The sequence below is a fragment of the Cebidichthys violaceus genome, unplaced genomic scaffold (genome assembly GCF_023349555.1).
Source record: "Cebidichthys violaceus isolate CVI_PGR_0920_01 unplaced genomic scaffold, fCebVio1.0.p SCAF_13, whole genome shotgun sequence".
Lineage (NCBI taxonomy): Eukaryota > Metazoa > Chordata > Actinopteri > Perciformes > Stichaeidae > Cebidichthys > Cebidichthys violaceus.
In genome coordinates this window covers 9,872,433-9,893,342 of record NW_027176296.1, presented here as the reverse complement: position 1 = coordinate 9,893,342, position 20,910 = coordinate 9,872,433, and the positions used below count along the sequence as shown (strand labels likewise).

The 20,910-nt window shown below is 40.5% G+C and overlaps 2 protein-coding genes across 3 annotated transcripts in view; one reads left to right on the top strand and one right to left on the bottom strand.

Moving 5' to 3' along the window:
* lrrc7 (leucine rich repeat containing 7) overlaps positions 1 to 13,137 on the bottom strand; it is a 119,814-nt gene extending 106,677 nt beyond the window's left edge. For both annotated transcript variants that reach the window (XM_068707709.1, XM_068707708.1), the window contains exon 1: positions 12,894 to 13,137. The gene's annotated coding sequence lies outside the window, so the exon portion shown is untranslated. The remainder of the gene's footprint in view (positions 1 to 12,893) is intronic.
* Positions 13,088 to 20,910, top strand: ccdc17 (coiled-coil domain containing 17). Its single transcript, XM_068707721.1, has 6 exons — positions 13,088 to 13,133; positions 17,636 to 17,761; positions 19,496 to 19,619; positions 19,758 to 19,878; positions 20,327 to 20,443; positions 20,532 to 20,910. Exons 1-6 carry the CDS (start codon positions 13,119 to 13,121, stop codon positions 20,581 to 20,583), a joined length of 555 nt encoding a protein of 184 aa, XP_068563822.1. The 5' UTR covers positions 13,088 to 13,118; the 3' UTR covers positions 20,584 to 20,910.

Below are 20,910 nucleotides of genomic sequence, written 5' to 3'. Positions count from 1 at the left end.
TACAGTGAATCTATCCAGGATGTGTCACTGCATTTAATAATCAGGCTAAAAAATGACAGTGACCATGAAAAAGAAATGCGTGGCAAAGAAAAAGAAACAAATGATATGATGTGATTGAAAGGTATATTTATAGTGTTTCTCACTAAGCGTGTTGTTTCCTTTAGGTCTAACCTTCCTCATAAAAATAAAGCCAATTTTTTTTGAAATTTTGATACCTGCATGCGTTTTGTTTCCAGAACTGCCCAAATTAAAAAAATTCAACATTTAACCAATGATCATCAGCAATGAAGCCTCCTGCTGATCGCTATAGGCCACATAGATTATTTAACACAGTGAATACTGAATGGAGCAGACAGCAGATGGTATTCTGAAAGATCACTGGGAATACCATTGGAAGGACTGCCAGAGCAGGCTGGTTTACTCTCTTTTACCTCACACCTTTCCTCTAATTCTTTGTCCTCCCCCTGTTTTCATCTCTTTCCCCTCACTTCCATTATGTTTAACAGAACTCAATGGAGTGACTTGAGAACATCTGTCAGACTTTCCGCATCTTTTTACAACGCAGTAGTACCTGTAAATGGACTTTGATGTGTAAAAAGGGGGGAGTCTCCCTTTTAATATAGAGGCTGTTGTATGTTGCATAAGTTAAAAAAATGTGATGTTGGGCTATGACAATTCACCTGACTATCACTCACGCACATATAGTACAAGCATGTCGTCCACGTAAAAACTGGCCATGACACAATAACCGTCATTCAATCGCAACTCCAAACCGCCTCATCTAATTGGTTAATGGTTGTCTGTCTGTCTGTCTGTCTGCTGTCTGTCTCTCTCTCTCTCTCTCTCTCTCTCTCTCTCTCTCTCTCTCTCTCTCTCTCTCTCTCTCTCTCTCTCTCTCTCTCTTCTCTCTCTCTACACACACAAACACCAACCTTACAAACAATGACGCACACCAAATTTGCAATGAATGCCGTGTCAGCAATTACACAGACGCAGTTACCAACACTTCGCTATTCAGAAAGCACTCGATAGAAACAACAAGCAAACACCGAAAACGGAAGATGTCACACACATTAGCGACTTGTTCTAGCTTGCAACTGTCAATAACTTTGGAGAGTCTGGAGGGCCCAGTCAGAGCCCACTCTCTCCTGTGGATCTGCGAAGTGTGAGTTTGCGCCCGTTTGTTTGTGTGTGTGTGTGTGTGTATGTGCGTGTATGTGCGTGTGTGGGCGGACAGTGAGGCTGAGTTATCATGTTGGGCAGAACATAGCTGCATATTCATAACCAAGCATCTATGCATATAAGCCGGCACACACACTCACTCACTCACTCAGGTGAACACATATGTCCAAAATTCCTCGTGAGATGTTAACAGTATTATGGCGTCTTGGTGAGGAGAACAGCAGGACACATGAAGGACAGCGAGAGAGAGGTGAGGTAGATTGAGAGAGGGAGAAAACAAGAGGAAAGACAATGGCAGACTAGAACGAGAGAGAGAGGAAGAGAATGAGTGGTAAGGCAGGAGACTGTGTGGGTTGACTTTTTCTCTCTTGGGTGCTATGGTAACCTACAGAGCTGCAGCTAATCATAGGAGGGGAGAGGAGGAGAAAGAGGAGAGGAGAGCAAAGAGGGGACGAAAGGGAAGGAGAGTGGATGAGCAGAGAGGAGAGAGGAAGCGAGGAAATGAGAAGTAAGGAAACAAAAGGGAAAGGAAAGAAAAGGAGAGGGGAGGAGCAGAGAGGAGAGGCGGCGAGGAAAGAAGAGAGGAGAGGGAAGGAGAGCAAAGAGGAAAGTAAAGAGGAGATGAACATAAAGGAAATGGGAGGAGAGGGGAGGAAGGAAGGAAGGAAATTAGAATAAGGAGAGGAGGGTTTCACTAGTTTTTTGTCTGAAATTAAAATAAAGCTGATGGAGATAAGACCTCTTTGGAATTAAAGCCTTACATTTAAATACATTAATAGTCCTGATTTATTTCCAAGTCAAATTTAACTACTTCAAGTAAAAACAAAACTCCAACCGACCATCACTGAAGGACAAAACACATTGTTTTATGCTATGCTATGTTATGCAGCCTGGTTATACGGATGGTAATGACATTCTGTCAGTTGGTCCTGACTGAAATATCTCAACAACCGTTTGATGGATTGTCACAAAAATTGCTGCAAAGTGTCTGTGTCTCTAAACTTTAGTCATTATTAGTCGAGTGGGTTTTTGTTGGCAGATATCAGATGCAGAGGCGCATACACTTGTCAGGTGGATTTCCGCCCCTGCAGCTTTATTTTTAGATCTTCAGTGAAGGGTTTTGATGGCTTGTCCTGATCTAAAATATATTGATTCTTAACAGAGTTTGATTGTCTCCACTGTCAACAGGAGGAACAAGCATTTACCAACTCATTAATCACAATAAAGGAATTTTTATTTAACCAACATAAAGTGAGTTTATTTCCTTCATTTCTGTCCTTGATTTTTTTTTCTGCACATCAAATCAAATACAAAAAAAAAGTGTTTGTGGGCGGACTTGTGTTTTGTTGTTGTAACAGTCGATGATATAAACAAAGAAACTGCACAGCGGTAAAATAAAAGCCCTTTGTTCCATAGCCTGCTGTATTATGTTCGTCCTGGAGCACAATTAGTGCAATATTAATCACAACATGATTCAGCCTCATGAAATAATGAGGTGAGCACTCTGTCAGCCCTGATAGAGAGGCACCATGTTCTCACCTTCATACGGCAGAATCAGGCGCAGAGATAATTAGGGATGGAAAGTAACTTTGTATACACTCACTGGAGTACTGTACTTAATTACAGTTTGAGGTACTTTACTTAAGTATTGAGCTACTTAATACTTTTACTACACTACATTCCAGAGGCAAATATCGTACTTTTTTACTCCACTACATTTATGTAACTGACAAAATGACTACTGGCCTTTTATTTATCTTAAATACCTTGTTAAAGAATCAATGGTTTTGCCGAATTAATCATCATGTGTGACCCTCTTTAAGCTACCACTGTAAAATGTATTAACAATCTAAATATGTCATATATAAAAATATATCAGTCGCAGGGGACAACAGTGGTGCTAAAGTGGCCCTGTGGAAGACAACCGAGGGGAAGTTTGCTCGAAATAATGCAATTTGTGAGAGTCAGTGATGACTGAAAAATGTGAGATTAATGGCTTTAAGTCCTTTGTCTCTAAAATGTCAGAGCCAAACACATTATAAAAATCCCAAACACATGGATTCACCAATCCAGTGATCAAACTGATCCTGATTCTGGACAGCAGTATTTGATAGACACTGGTTATGTCTGAAGCTGCAGGACAATCACAGACATTGCTTATGGGCTAGTTGATTGCATTTTAAAATGCTTTCATGTTGTCTGATAATGGAAACAGGACATAGCTTGTCCTTTCAGTGAGTCGCTCTCTCTGAGTCTCTTTACTGTAGTTGTTCAGATTTGATTTGGGGGCAGATGAAGTAAATATCTGTCAATGTTGCCATCAACGTGTCACAAAATCAGTAGAAACGTAGCGAGCTTTGTTTATCTGTCTCTCTCCTCCTTCATTTCTTTCTCCTCTCTGTTCGTTTCTCACTGCTTCAAAATCCTACTGAAAATGATGCAAACATACAGTAACTATACAGACAGGCAAGAACACACACACCACACTACTTAGGAAATATTCTAGACTTAGAAAGATTTCTATTCCTGAATGAACTCAGACTCACAGTTTTTTTCTCTGTCTGTTATTGTACGTCTGTTTTTTAACCTGTCTCTCTGTATATGTAGGTCAGGGTGCCCCACTAGTTACTGGACCTACTTTAATTTGATTGGTTTACAGATGTTTCCTGTTATTCTGGCTAATTAGACCTCTCTTTAGGGCAGGGGTGTCAAACTCATTTTCACTCTGGGCCACATCAGCATCATGGTCGCCCTCAAAGGGCCGGTTGTTGTAAGACTGTATAAATGTAACTACTCCCTAACATATTGTTAAATAACTCTCTCTGCATTTGGTTATTGTTTATTCAAGTGTAAAAAGATTGTACATGCAGTTATATAAATGTAAAAATATATTTAAACACATTTCTGTTATTATAACATAAATCCTTTTAATTTAGGGTTAAGAAACCCACATTACTCTATCAAAGATCAAACTTTTAAAAAAAATAACAAAGACAAATATCATCAAACACAAGTTATTACATTAACTTTGTTCAAAGCTATTGTCACCTCTCTGCATCACTAATGTCCCTCCCCGTTGTCGTCCCATTCATGCAGCTACATCCAAGAGCTCCTCACTGACAGTCAAGTCTGCCTTCAGCCTCTTATAAACATTGATAGATGCGCTGTATCCGTGTTGTCCGTGCTTTCATCAACAGCTAATGAAAAAGACAAGTACCTGCTCGTCTCTTCAGCTAGCTGTGTTGTCAGATTGCCTGCTAGTTCCTGAACTCGGTCTGCGATGGTGTTTCTTCACTAACTGACATTTGTAAAAGTCTGTATCTGGTCGGAGCACACCTGCTCACATATGTTAGCATGCACTTTGTCAAAAATGCACCGATTTAACCATAGATTTCATCTGTATCATAAAGTAGTCTTCAATGTACTCACAATCCATTTCTATGTCAAATGTAGGGTAACCTAAGTCAAAGAGCAGCTTCTATGACTGTTGTGTCATAATTTTGACTTTCTATCTCATAATTATGACTTTCTATCTCAATATTTCGACTTTCTATCTCATAATTTCGACTTTCTATTTCATAATTTCGACCATGGGGATATTTTTATTATCAAATCTAACTTTTCATATTTTTTTTGTAATTTCTTTTTGGGGGAATTTTTTTTCTTCTTCTTTTTGCTGGCAGATTCACGGGCCACATAAAATGACGTCGCGGGCTGGATTCGGCACACCTGTGTTTTAGGGTATACCTATGCTGGCAGTTCATTGGTTTCATACCAATCTCCAACAACCATAAACAGGCTCATTCCAGATGAACTGCGCCTCGCCTGGACAGTGGACGAGATCAGGGGGCATTGAAATAAAAATTAAAAATGTTTTAAATTGTACACTTTCCATCAGCTTTCAAATAACATAAAACAAAGATAGTTACATCCTGTTAGATCCTATTTGTAGGCAGAGATGGGCAGTATTTCTATTACTTGTACTTGAAATACGTATTTCAAATACTTTTGAGTATTTTGTAATTTGTATTTGATAGGGCCGATAAAAAATCTAACGCAATTTGTAACAAAATACTTTAGAGTGGAGTGATTTTGTATTTAAAATACTCAAAATACTTTCTCCACGAATCAAAAAATAGTTCACGAGTTCAGTGTTCAGATCTTCAAGTTCAACGGATTGTCTGTCAAAGTAAATATTTTATCTGAGTGTGACAGATGTCAACTAGCTTGATGTATAATTTATGTCTGGGTCTGGCTACATAGCCGATTGTATACACATGGTGATGGTTATAATATCAAGCTAGCAATCGATGCTAACATGCTAATGACGCTAGCATGCTGTCTAGGCTAGTGCATAGCCAGTGTTTAGCAAGTTAACTTATCAGTGGAGTAGCTAACTATAGGAAGAGGGAGATTGGGAGCTTGTATGTTCATGATAACCTTATCAAGAGACGTCTGACCATCTAATCTTGCACTGTATTACAAGTTATGCTGTATCTTCTCAATGTGAATGTCATAATGCCATATCAGTTACTGGCAGATAATATAGTTCACAGTTAGCCAGGCTATGACAGTAGATGTCCATTTGTTAAAAAAAACAAAAAAACATTAAATTTCCAATTTATTTTATTTAAAAGGCATATTATGAAAGCATTCTTAGTTTTATTAGGTCATACATTCTACAGTTGGCCAGGTGGACAACATGTCTCAGTACAGTAATTTATTTAGGCTCTTTACCTGTGTACAACTGGTTTTCTTCTAAATTTTGCTTTTATAGTATACATAGGCCTAATGTGTGATGCTATTGTGATGAATATTTTCTTGTTGGTACAAAGCCAAAGTGTATGGGCCGTTAAGTCCCATTAATAATATATATATATATATATATATATATATATATATATATATATATATATATATATATATATATATATATATATATATATATATATATATATATATATATATAATCAATCAAGTTGTTGTCTTAATAGCTTTGCTTAGTTACACTGACATTCTGTGACTGTTCTTCCTTTTTGTGGGGTTCACCAGAGCTTTGTGTACATTATATAGCCCAAACCTGAATGCTCTGCCAAATTGTGAGAAAACAGAAAATCCAGACAAAAGTATTTCCTATATTTTAAATACAAAATACATGTATTGTATTCTGTTACATTTTCTGCCACCAGTATTTTGTATTTTATTTTAATAGATTTATTTGAGGGGTATTTTGTATTTTGTATCAAAATACATTTTGATGTATTTTTGCCCATCTCTGTTTGCTACTTGTAGTTTTCAGACTCCTTTCAGATAGTTTGAAGTAACATACACATACTGTATATATCAGTGGTGGGCCGTCAGGGTCAGCTAAGCCTTCTCTGCTGGCCTAAACATAATCACAAAGTTATAGCTATTTTATAATTTCCCATTAGCTTATTTTCTCATTGCACAGCTCCTGTCTTCCTCAGTTGCTCTGCTTCCAGCCTGCAGCGCTGCTTCCAGCACAGCTTGTTTTAAGTAGAGCTTTTATCCAATCAGATTTAGCCCCTATGTCTCTAGGTAAGAAGAGAGGCCCGATGCCCTCCAGGTAGACTTTGCAGATTAAAGTAAATAGAGACGATACTGTTGATTGTCATAGTCTTCAACCAATCAGATCTTTAGTTTGACATGTTGGGCATATTCTTTGACATGCCACTGCTGTAGGTAGCCTGCTAAGTACGTCTGTATTAACGTGCGCCGTGATTGGTCAGTGGGCCAGCTTGACTTTTGTCAAACAGAAAGCTAGCTAGATCTAGTGTTTAGTAAGAGTTCAGGTTGAAACATATGTAAGAGAAGTTATGATATTTTAGATTCTATTTTCTATTAAACTCTTTGTAATCAAAGAAAGGAGGATGGACTTTGTCTTTAAGTGAACAGCAGCTTTGGTAAGTGAATTGCTTTGTTTTTACATCTGCAGTAGCGTCACTACTGTTAGATTTTCTATCGTGTCGTTTTTATGATGTGGTTGATATTGGTCCCTCTGATGTGAATAATATTTAAATGGCTCGTGCTCTTTAGTGTGCGGCGGAATACGCATGTTAGCGCTGCAGTGTTGCTGGATTGATTTGTCATGCTTTGTTGTCATAAATATATGTGACTGGTTTATGCGAGTTTGTTGTTGTTATTATGTTAATTACATTGATTCTGACTATGCATTGTCCATTAATAACAAAGCATCCCGTCATCGTGGGGTTTGCCGCGGTTGTTTTCCCGTTTTGCCTCAGCTGTTTTTGTTTTTGTTTTGGGTTCAGAGGTCACAGCCCGTTGTCTCCTCCGTGAGTGCAGTCCACCAAAAACATTAAATTTCCCACAATTTATATATATATATATATATATATATATATATATATATATATACACACAGTATATATGTATATGTAAAAATGTATCTGCATTGTATTCTATCCTTTATTCTTCAGCCTTGTAAAGCACTTAGTAATTGCTGCTTGTTTTGATAAGAACTGTATGAATAACCTTGATTATTATTCATTTTATCAACTGCGAAGGATATGTTTGTTAAAAGATTTGACCTTCATTGCACAACACAAGACTAATAGCCAACAATATAGAATTAAACATTACAATTACACAGAAAATTTGAATTTTCTACAAAACGTTTGTTGTCAAGACTAAGAGCCAATCAGCTCTTTGATCATACGAAAGACAGGCGTTTCTCATCATGCACTGGGTCTTGCAGTCAGTGGAGAGCAACTGCACCTGGCTCTGAAAACTGCTGATGCCTCGATCTCGAGAGGTTATCGTTGCCCACGTGAGCAAGGACGTCAGAGCAAGTCAGGATCAAGTCGGACACAAATCGAACCGCCATGCATTGTGCGGCAATCGCCGGTGATCGATTCTGCGCAGGCACGGCTCATCTCAAACAGGCCTAATGTGTATATTGTATTGCCCAGACAGGTTCAACAGCAGGGTCACATTAAAATCATACTTATCTCTCTAAAGTCGAGAAGGTTGTCTATCAACAATAAAAGAAGGTATATCCAGTATCAAAATAATCTAATCTGATTCTCCAATTGCAACTCCGTCTCATTATCCCCCCCAAAAAAGATGGTAGCTGCAAGTGACATTTCCTTCTGCAAACAGGCCTTTTCCACTGCACACATTTTTGGACTCATCATAGCAGGAAAAGCACAGGTGTTACTGATAACAGTAATGATGTCTCAGTGTTATTTAAGCTGCCCATTAAGCCATGACAGAGTGAAAGTGACCCTGAACCCGAAACAGCTAGTCAAAATTCCTTCTGTGGAAAATGCCTATTAAATGCTCACATTTACATTAGTCTTTATCAGGGGTGCCCAATATCTGCGGGTAGATCGCATGCATTCAAAAAAATGAGATGTCCTCATGGCATTTGCCACTTGATTGACATACAGGGCAGCCAGTCTGAGATCACATCTTTTCTAACACACGGGTCACCACGTATGCGCGGTCAACCGCACAACTCCGGCGAGCTAATTAGTTAGCCTCCCAATTTATGTCTACTACAGAAGCTAAAGCTGTAGCGCCGTGATTTGGGGAACTTCCAAAACCTTGCGTCAGAGCTGGAGACGCAACGGAAGCCGTGTGCGCAACTTGACAGTGCGCGCTACACAGAGCAGATTGACAAGTGTCTGCCAGAGTTTGACAAACGCTGTCAAGACTTTGCTTTACTCGAGCCATTCCCTACATTTATGTGCTGCACATTTCGGGAAGATATTGAGGTGATTAAAAAATTATAACGCTGTTGCTGAACTCGTCTGGAGTGGAGGATGAGATTTTGACACTACTGCCGGACATTCAGCTGAAGTCCAGGGCTCATGGACAGTTTTGGAACTTACTCACAGAAGAAAAGTACCCAAACATGAGGAAATGTGCTACCTTCTTGACTGCATTATTCGGCTCTACTTATTTATCTGAGACAGCCTTTTCCCACATAATGAATATTAAGTGCAAATACCGTTCCACCATGACTGATGATCATTTGAAGTCTGCTTGAGGCTGGCTACCAGCAGCCACTGTCTGGACTATGCAACCCTGGTTGATTCCAATCAGTGCATGTCATCACAGTAAGGTATGACCAAAAATTTACAGAATTGCTACTTTCCATCACTTCATATTTGCGTATGTCATAATACTTGGTTTTTGAAGGACCACCAGGGAGGGACATGTCTCACACAGGAGAGGCACAAACTGGGGCTAGTTTGATCTGTAAACAGCCACGCAGTCCTGAGAGCAGGTCTAATCAGCCAAAAGTGAAAAAAAAACACGTGTGCGATGAGTCACTTTAATCAAATTGTCCTTAGCACCAGAGTCATATCCTTCCACCTCAGGAGTCCCTAACCTTTTCTTTCATAGTAAAATCTTCTTGTAATCAGAAACCGCCAGACAGTTCTCCAAGAAAGAAGGGAAAGACAGTTTGATTTACTGAGGCTTTTGGACAATATGATTAATAATGTTACTCTGTTGCTGGAGTGATGATTATTATTTGCAGATTTATGGGATGAGATCAGCTGTCAGTTGTAGTCAAAAACATCATTGCACTTCTTCCTCAGGCAGATGGATCAAATCAAACTCAACTCAACAAAGTAGTTAAAATACTACAAACTGCTTCAGACTCTATGGACGAGGGCGGGCGTGACATGAGTCTTTCCCAAAAGCATTTAAACTGCTGAAGCTCAATAAGGACGTTCAATCAGCAAACGTGGCCAGGAAACAATTTCAGTTGCAGCCTCCATGCTAACTTTTTGGGTGATATCAACTACATTTGTTTGTAGGATGTTAAAACTGAACCTCAAAGTGTGCCTTTAAAAAGACTGTGTAACCTTGATTTCAGATGGGATTATCATGTGGAAATACTATACATATATAAACAAAAAAACAGGTACATACACATACTGGACATCAGTTGAAAACAATATTTTACAGTCTATTTTCTGTATCTACTTGTAGAAGCTTTTGTTTTATTGGCTACACACCATGACATCACTTCTAACTATTCTAAATGTCTTCTGCATCATTTTCTAACCCTAGAAGCAACTCCCCATGATGCACCTCTCCTGAAGATGGACGAAATACTCTGCCATATTGGTTGAACAATAAGATTTTTATCCTAGTTTACAAACAAGTCATTTCAGCATCATTTTGTGATTGAATTTGGCATTAATTACAGTTTAGCACCTCTTGTTGCACATTGCAGATGACAAACTCTCGCTGATACACTGTCATCCTGTGATCTTACATGCTGTGCTAAAACATGATAGATTTCAACAAAACCTTTACCAGTTAGCTGCAGTCAGGAGAGATTTGAGGCTTACCAGGACTCCGGGATTTAATCACTGCCTTACTGTACAGAAGCTCTAGCTGTGGGGCATCCCAGCGAATCCGTGGGCTAAGGTGAATACCGTGTACTTGTGATGTTGTGGGCTCAAATCTGACTCCTGGTCTGTCCCCCCCCCTTTCTCTATTTGTCATCTTCCCTGCCACCGCTCTGCATACAATCTAATGAAGCAGAAACAAATCCCACAGCTTTATATCTGCAGTAGACAGAGCTGTGAAGTTGAGATGTTTCCTCCTACGCAGGCAGGCAGACAGGCAGTAGCTCGAGAGACACAAACACCTCCAACTGTATATGCTATGGAATATCTGATTAATTCTCACTGATAGCAAGTCTGAAGCCTCCATCTGAGCCGTTAGCTACACTGATGGATTCATATCTGCAGCGAGGATCTGAATTCATTGTGTGGACTGATGTCAGACCCGTAGTCACTGTGCGGCTTCATAACAAAATCAACTGTATACAGAATCTCTTTAGTTTACTGATGACAAATTCTGCAACCTGTTAGGCTGTCGTGTTAGTCAGTTCTCCGCCAGTTGACAAGATGGAGCAGAGTTTTATGAGCAGAGTGAGTCAGTTACATCAAGATTGTTGGAAGGAAAATGTCTCCATTGAGGAGTGCGTGATCATAAGGAGAGAAAGCACGCCATCCTCTTCAAAAACACATTGGAAACAAGTCCGTATTCATTTATCAATATCATGTTTTTGTTTTATTTTACTATTTAGATATGTAATAAAATATGAGATTTTCAAGGATTTTGATGGTAAAATAGTTTTTTTTTTGGGAAGCATACATTTCTGTTTTAATCAGGAATAAGCTAAGCTCATGTTTGACTCAAGCTTTTTAAATTCCCCATAGACATTTTTGACTATAGCCACCAACCACACTGGTTAAAAAAAACCTTTTTTTTACATTCGATTTTTAATTTAACAGTTTCATATTCTCTGTAAATTGTTCCTCCCTACATTATTGTATAATTATTTTGTTCAAAGCCGTCTCTACACTGCCAGGTAATTCTCTATTACCTAATCCTTTATATTGTCTATGTTTACTTTTTAAAAACAGATAATCAAAAGGTAGAAAAATAATCCAAAACTAATTATATTTTGGATTAAATTATCAGTGCCTCCCTAAATCTGTGATAGTATTTAAGAGACAGAAAATTATTGTATTTTGCTGCATTTATGCAATCACATAAGTACAAAAACACACTGTAAGTGTGCATTTGTAACTTTCTATGAGGTCTCAAACTTGTTCCCAGGATACCTCAGCACTAAATCTCATTTTCAAATATCGGGTCTCAGAAAAAAAATCTGCAGGTCATTTTTTCTCTCTGTAGTCCAACCCCAATCTCACAAAACCCAACAGAAGAAGACAAATAAAACAAAACATTTCCTGCAGATGAAACTTTTTCACACCTGATCTAAAAACAGCCTAAAAGTGTGTGAGGGTCCTCAGGTGGCCAGAGTGAAAACTCTCTGCGGGAGAGCAGCCGAGCAGCAAGCCAGGTCCCCAGATTGTGCACAGCTGAGTCCTGAGGGCACGGAGGAGCCTGCTGTCACCTGACCGGGGGTGACTAATGGAGGTTTTAGGGAGTCCTGGTGGCACACAGGGCTGGCACGAATGCCATTTCACTGACGGCCATTTGAACCCAACGCGTAACCTTTGCCTCACTGTCTCTTTTTATGCTCTTTACAAATTGCAACACAGACTGCCCACTTGTTAACTCACACATCTGTCCACACTAATGAAACACTTAAAATCCTCCAGACTACTCCACTAGAAGCATACAGCCTCTACGTCTTTCCAGGTTTGAGAACAGACAGCTACACTCCTCCAAACGACTGTAGCAATGAAGCTTTTCTGGACTAGCGTGATGCTGCACAGCCCTGATACAGGGGTATAGATGGAGCATTATGTAATTAATACTCCTCCTCCTATGCAGATACAGTAGGCAAGCCTAGAAATCCTGGCCTCAGCTGTAAATGTAGCCCCAAAATGAATGACACAGCTCATGTGTACAGTGTCATCACTCTGGCATTACCGTATAGACAATCAGCTCTTGACTCAGCTAAAGTCTTTGTATACTGTAAAACAGGCATCCAATGTAATACACAGCAACACCAAAACCTCCTCTATAGTCACACAGCATGCAGAAAATCATTCTCTCTCTCTCTGTCTGTCTAACCCGCACATTTATATATAACCGATACATGTATATATAACATACAGCCCAAAGAAAACCCCTGTTTACCTATCCCATAATTCACAGTGCTGGCACGGACAGGTGACTGGTGAAGCCAAGACAGACAGAGAAAAGTGGTGAGGGGCTTCTCTTACCAACAAATCCCCCTTCTTCAGCTGGCTTCTTCCAGCGCTCCAGCTTTCATCTTTCCAGTAAAGAGAGCGGGAGGAAGACAGCGAAGGACTTTAAACAATTAGCATTCCTCCTGCGCTTGTGTTTTTCTCTCCGTCTCTTCCTCTTTCCCAGATTTCTCCACAGTGTCCGGGGGGGAGCAGGAGCATCAGTGATACACTGCTGCGCGCTCCGCTGCAGGAGGCTGAATGTCAATCACGCAGGTAACCTAGGGAACCGCTGGGCCCGCCCCCCCCCCCCCCCCCCCCCCCCCCTCCCCTTCCAGCCAACACCGATTGGTCGGCTGACGGAGAACCAGAAGTCCTCGCAGATCCACAGATGGTAGCCTATACTGAGAGCTGTGGTGGGATCATGTAGAGCCAAACAAACAGTAGTGGATTGCGGTACTCGTGAACTCTCTTTCTCTCCTCTCGGTCTCTCTCTTTCTCTGACTTCAGAGCCTACAGCTTTATTTTACAGTTGCTTAGCAACAGACTGGCATGTGTGTGTGTGTGTGTGTGTGTGTGTGTGTGTGTGTGTGTGTGTGTGTGTGTGTGTGTGTGTGTGTGTGTGTGTGTGTGTGTGTGTGTGTGTGTTTCGGAGCATGAGGAGAGATGTGGGAGAGAGAAAGGAGTTCAAGTTCTCAACTCTCTCTGTCTCTTTCCCTCTCTCTTTCAGAAGTGTGGATGGATGTTGAATAGTTCAGCTCTCAGCAGCAGCCTGTCTCTGTGATATGGAGGCTGATGTTACTTCAGAGTAGCCTGATGGTTAAATGCGGCACTGAGAGTTAGTTAACAGGGGAAGCCTTGGAGTGAAGGAGGTGATTGAGAGAAAAGTTAGTATTAGTGTTATTAGAGATAAAAGGCAGAAAGACTCTAAATTTAGTCTTTAATTATGGTACATCAAATATTTTGGCACAGGTCTGAGAGATTGAATACTCCTTTGAGTCCACAGTTTAAATTGATATTTCAATCCAAGTCAATATCTTATCAAAATCAATATTGTTTAACTCAACATTAAAATTTGAAATCTCTATGGTTTCAGTTCTATAGTTTCATCTCGGATGCATGTCAGAAGTTACCCTCAAGTATCAAATAAAGACAACTGGGGACATATACTTGTCATTACTGAAGCAATGAAGTTGCCACTACCTTCCGTATAACAGTAAAGTCAAGCTTGTAAACACTGCTGTCAGCATGGAGCAGCATTTTAACAGACTTGAGTAAGGGACAGATATGAAAATGTACAAGACGGTACATCTCATCTCATCTCATCTTCAACCGCTTATCCGGGATCGGGTCGCGGCGGCAACAGCTCCAGCAGGGGACCCCAAACTTCCCTTTCCCGGGCCACATCAGCCATCTCTGACTGGGGGATCCCGAGGCGCTCCCAGTTTGGAGATATAGTCCCTCCACCTGGTCCTGGGCCTCCCTCGGGGTCTCCTCCCAGCTGGTCGTGCCTGGAACACCTCCCTAGGGAGGCACCCAGGTGGCATCCTTACCAGATGCCCGAACCACCTCAAGTGGCTCCTTTCCACGCAAAGGAGGAGCAGCTCTACTCCGAGTCCCTCACGGATGACCGAACTTCTCACTCTATCTCTAAGGGAGGTGCCAGCCACCCTCCTGAGGAAACCCATTTCGGCCGCTTGTACCCGCGATCTAATTGTTTCAGTCATGACCCAGTCCACATGACCATAGGTGAGGGTTGGAACGAAGATTGCCTGGTAGATAGAGAGCTTTGCCTTGCGGCTCAGCTCTCTTTTCGTCACAACGGTGCGGTAGAGCGACTGCAATACCGCCCCAGCTGCTCCGATTCTCCGGCCAATCTCACGTTCCATTGTTCCCTCACTCGCGAACAAGACCCCAAGGTACTTGAACTCCTTCACTTGGGGTAAGGACTCATTCCCTACCCGGAGTGGGCGATCCACCGGTTTCATGCTGAGAACCATGGCCATGACCATGATGGTACATTGATGGTTTAATGTTTTTATTCTCATGCAGTTAAAGATATATTCTGAGATATATTCAGATATATTGTGTGAAGTCTATATACTGTATAGTGTACAACCCAAAACAGATTATTGATATTGTGGAGAGTTTGGTTCTGAATGAAGGCCATACAACATTTAAAATTTAAAAAGTTGTGGTAGAAACAGACCTACATTTTATCTGCCTAGTATTGTTATATACCACTTCAGTTTGTTTTGAGTTAACATTTACATGTTGCAATGACGATGAGCTGATCATGTCATACTTTTGTGATGCGAGTAGCTTTAGGGAGACGCAAGTTTGCCTTCTAGATCGTGACACATTTAAAGAGTCTGCAGTTAGATGTGAGAAAATCCTCTCAAAGGAACTGACCTACTAGTCCTTGTAGAGTCCTGTACCAAAAAGCTGTACAGCCAAGACTTTCCATTACACAGTACTGTTATTGAATGCAGCATACTACATGGTATGGAGTACATGGTGACAGGTGAGTTTTATCACGCAGCTTTTGTCAGATTATTGTTTGTGTCTTTATACGAGTTGTGAGAGTGAACATACTCACTGAGGTCTGGGCCTTTTGGACAAAGCTGCAGTCAGCCTCTCAGAGTGCTCACTCGAGGGTGAGAAAACATCAGGCAGTCTGAGAATACAAAAAAAAGAGACATGTTGTGAATTTTCAAATGGGTAGAAGAAAATATATGTGCAGTGTTAATGTGGCTGGAGTGAAAAGTGTAGAAAAGGAGAATTTTTTTCTGCTCGCTTCAGACAGAAAATCCAGTTTCACTGTTGAAACACATTGAAGGAAACCAAAGAGGCAAATTACAGTGCCTTGCATAAGTATTCACCCCCTTGGACTTTTCTACATTTTGTCTTGTACAACCACAGATTCAAATTAATTTCATTGGGATTTTATGTAATAGACCAACACAAAATAGTCCATCATTTGGAAGTCGGGGGAAAGTTTACATGGATTTCAAAATTATTTACAAATAAAAGTCTGAAAAGTGTTGAGTGCATATGTATTCACTCCCTTTACTGTGAAACCCCTAACAAAGATCTGGTGCGACCAATTGCCTTCACAATTCACATTTACAAGTAATATAATTAGTACATAGGGTCCACCTGTCTGCAATTTAATCTCAGTATAAGTACACCTGTTCTGTGAAGGCCTCAGAGTTTGTTAGAGAGCATTACTGAACAAACAGCATCATGAAGACCAAGGAACTCACCAAACAGGTCAGGGATAAAGTTGTGGAGAAGTATAAAGCAGGGTTAGGTTATAAAAAAATATCCCAAGCTTTGAACATCTCACTGAGCACCATAAAATCCATCATCAGAAAATGGAAATAATATGGCACAACCGCAACCCTTCCAAGAGAAGGCCGTCCACCCAAACTGACAAGCCAGACAAGGACAAAATTAATCAGAGGAGCAACCAAGAGGCCCATGGTAACTCTGGAGGAGCTGCAAAGATCCACAGCTGAGGTGGGAAAATCTGTCCACAGTTGTGTATTCCACAAATCTGGCCTTTATGGAAGAAGAAAGCCGTTGTTGAAAGTGAACCATAAGAAATGTGAGGGACACAGCAAACATGTGGAAGAAGGTGCTCTAATCAGATGAGACAAAAATTTTACTTTTGGGCCTCAATGCAAAACGCTATGTTTGGTAGCAAGCCAACACTGCCCATCACCCTGAGCACACCATCCCAACAGTGAAACATAGTGGTGGTGGTAGCATCCTGCTGTGGGGATGCTTCTCTTCAGCAGGTACAGGGTACTGGTCAGAATTGAGGGAACGATGGATGGAGCCAAATACAGGCAATCCTTGAAGAAAATCTGATGTAGTCTGCAAAAGACTTGAGACTGGGGTGGAGGTTCATCTTCCAGCAGGACAATGACCCTAAACATACAGCCAGAGCTACAATGGAATGGTTTAGATCAAAGCATGTTAATGTCTTAAAATGGTCCAGTCAAAGCCCAGACCTAAATCCAATTGAGAATCTGGCAAGACTTGAAAATTGCTGTTCACAGACTGTCTCCATCCAATCTGACTGAGCTTCAGCTTTTTTGCCAAGAAGAATGGATGAACATTTCCATCTCTAGATGTGCAAAGCTGGTAGAGACATACCCCAAAAGACTTGCAACTGTAATTGCAGCGAAAGGGGGTTCTACCAAGTAAAGGGGGGTGAATACATATGCACTCAACACTTTTCAGATTTTTATTTGTAAATCATTTTGAAATCCATGTAAACTTTCCCCCGACTTCCAAATGATGGACTATTTTGTGTTGGTTCATTACATAAAATCCCAATGAAATAAATTTGAATCTGTGGTTGTACCATGAGAAAATGTAGAAAAGTCCAAGGGGGGTGAATACTTATGTGAACAGGAAGTGTGTTAACTTACCTAAAAAAGTTGCTACATACATTTTTCAGGATTCATGCAGGAGAAGCCCATGGAACTGCATTATATTGGTTAAAACATAGAGTCACAAGCTTCCTGTAAAGTTGAGAATTGTTGATGTACGGAAGTCCAGTAAAGAATTAGGGTTAAGAAATGAGGAGAAACATTTAAAAGAGTGCAATGATTATGCACTAGAGTTATAAACATTATTAATTGTTATTTCAGACAGATTTTTGCACATTCCTTATTGTTGTTGTATTGGATTAAGGGCCATCTCTGTCATTGCGAATTATGAAACGGAAGCGGTGGCAAACGCTGCATGTGTCTTTATGTGTGCAGCTGAGAGGTCAACGAAGGAACATCACCAGGTGGAGAAGAGCTGATGACAAAACAAAGTCAGCAAGAGCAGAGGACTTATCAACCAGTCAGACAGGGAGTGCTGTTCTGCAAGATCTCACACATGAGGTGAAACTGAACCGCTGCACTACAGCAATATCAAAGTCACCATTGTTTTACCTCAGAAAATGATAACCCAAGTGCACTTGCTTTCATGGTCTTTGATTAAAAATGAATGTTTGAATATCATTAAGTCAGTCAAGAAAACCGTAAGGGCAACTTAAAAAAGTTTGGATTATATGGTATTACACTATAAATATAGAAATATACATGTGCGTTAAAAAGAAATGATTATCAAGGATACACTTTAAGAGTAAATGCTAAAAAAAGAAATTCTTACTTCTGACTTTCAGTTTCACAAGTTGAGGATGTCCAGTGGTCAAAAAGGACCACAGATACTGAGGCGGGGCCTGTGTTTCTAGGCGTCTTTTGTCAGTCTTTTCCCCCTCTTACGTCTCTAAGCCCTTCATGTTGTGGTACCTGGCGAGCACTTCAAAGTATGTCAAGGTGTTAAACGTTAAGTATGCACTTTTCTATTCAAACATTTCGTCCCAATTCCAACACAAAGCTACTCAGTGAGCATGTAGCTAAAGCACGCTAACGGTGCACGCTGGCATATTGGTAGTAGCGATTTGGAACAGGAATAGTGCTGTTTCTTAATTTCATTGGCTTCTGTCTTGACACCAGGTGATATGATGGTTCACTTTAACACTGTGATCTATTTATCTTTTTAACTTGTTTCCGCTGCTGATTTAGTTTTAAATCCTGGATATATCCTTAAAATACAAAATGTAGACCCTTCTGTCTGCTTCTCTCTGAAATTGCTTCTTTTTTAGTTTTTTCCATAAATTAGATAATATTTATTCAGAGAGTTCAGTTAGTGACAGTGTGGGCTCCATGGTAGCACCGACAGCTTGAAGGAGTACCAGCGGGGCCTGGGGCTAAGCGAAAGGGTCGCTGTGCATCCAACAGCCTATCCTCAGTCTATCATGTGAAAACATGGTCTATGTCTTCATCTGGTGGATGAATCATCCAGCGTGAGCTGTCCAAATAGACCAACGGGTTATGGGTTTCTTTGAATGGGAACTCGCATAAAGATCTGATTGATTGATTTTTCAAAACAAAGTTAAACACAGTTTTATTTAGAAGGAATCAATGCCTATTGTGATTGTAAATACAATAAAATTAGTTTTACAGTTTCCGGAGAAAATTTCAAATAGCACCAATAGCACCAATGACCAATTTGAAGATTTCGTCTTAACGTGCCTCTCCTGAAACCTCTACAACTTTGCTCTGCATCACTTTATTAGCAACAGTCTGTGCACAGGTAATGCTCAGATGTTGTGACGTGGTTTGCAGGTTTTGGCTTGAACTGCATTATTCCAAAAGGGATATTCACTCTAAAAGTGTAGGTTTTTTTAGGCGGAAATTAAATCTTGCATTTTTGCTGTGTTCCATCTTAATTTAATCTGACCCAGTAACATATATACTGATGTTTACACCTCTGCAGAAATCTCACAAGTGTTACCTTTATTATGATGCCATATATATTTTGTAGTTACAGATATATACAGTATACTCAATTTTGTTTTGGGAACGTCATTTTTGAGCAAGGCCCCGAGCCAGAGGCCTATGTTTCATGAGTTGTTAAATAATGGATTAAGTCATCAGCCAGTGGTGTCAGAATGAGTCACAGGTCACTTGGTGAAGACAAAAGGAAACAAGTAATTTGGCTCCAGGTTGTAACATGTTTGAGTACCAATTCTATGCATGACTCTATTCATTTTTAAACATGGTCTTTAGACGAGTGGGCGTCAGTTGGGTTCCAGTGAGAGACTGAAAGAGATGAGGGAAATGTCGACGCTCCACGAGCACCAACTGGCCCTGATACATGCTCACAACCAGGAGCTGGAGCAGCAGAGAGACGGTGAGGGACCAATACATCTCTTGAGACCTTGTAATCCGACTATCCTCTTCAGCCTTTGTGCAAAATGTCATCCTCTCAGATTTACACTCAATGTTGATGTGAAAGTTTGCTCTAAGACAGTGTGTGTGTGTGTCTCAGAGCTGGCCCATCAGATGAGTGTCCTGTCTGAGCAGTGCAACAGAACTCATCTGGAGAGTCTGCTGATGAGAGGAAATGAGGAGATACTGCAACAACTCTCTGAGCATCCCTGTGCATCACAGTAAGTGTGTACTATATGTACTGATGTTAGTGTGTTACATGTCAGGCTTTTAGAGGTTCTTATCAATACATGACTGCTGAGAGTTCAGCACTGGCTGTTGAATTGTGATGAAACCTGCAACATTTTCGTGTGTAACCACTAACTGTTCTGCCTGAGCAGCAATGGATACAACAAAGAGTTTATTTAATGTGTAATTGTTTGGGTAGATTATGTCGGATGGAGCATTAAAAAAAATAATTACCGCTTCTGTGGTGCTCTGCCTCTAAGATGAATATTTAATGAAATGTTTTTTTTTCTAGCCGCTGGATGACTCAATTCTCAATACTCAATTATGTATTTCATTATGCCTGGTGGTTCCTCGTTGCAATATTTGTGGTTGCATCATTTGCTATTGTAAGGTGGATTACGGATGGTAAACTTTCAATAAATGCCACGTTTTCTTTTTTAGTGAGCAAGAGGTCTCAGTACATGCTAATCAGCCGGATCCACGCAATAGTAAAAAGATGCATCATGACAGCTACGAGCTCATTTCTTCTGCGGATGGCCCTCTCTCTACCCAGATAAAGTACGTACCTACATCATTAAAGAGTCATCTATTTGAAAACATAAAACACCATATGTGACGGTTTCCTATCTTGGTTCCTTTAAACCAGCAGGTACCCGGAGATCACTAACTGGAGACACCACCTGGGCCCGGTGCTCTAGTATAAGGCTCCGCATTCCTGGGAGTCTGACGGCACTCTCTTATCACCCCATGGAGCAACGAGGACGGTTCATTCTCCAACACCACACCGAGTTTGATCTTGCGTTTTGTTTAATAAACTGCTTACTTTTGCAAACCGTCTGCATCTCCCTAACCAGTGTCATGGCTGCAGAGCCAGGTCGTGACACCACATTAGAAAGGGAAAAACAAGATGGAGGGGTTTTTTTTTCCCCCTTGTCTTCTCTGTATGATTCACAAAAAGAAAATCAGGTTATTTAAGCGTGTGATTAAGAATTAGTTCTACTTAGCTGCCTGATTATATGAGGATA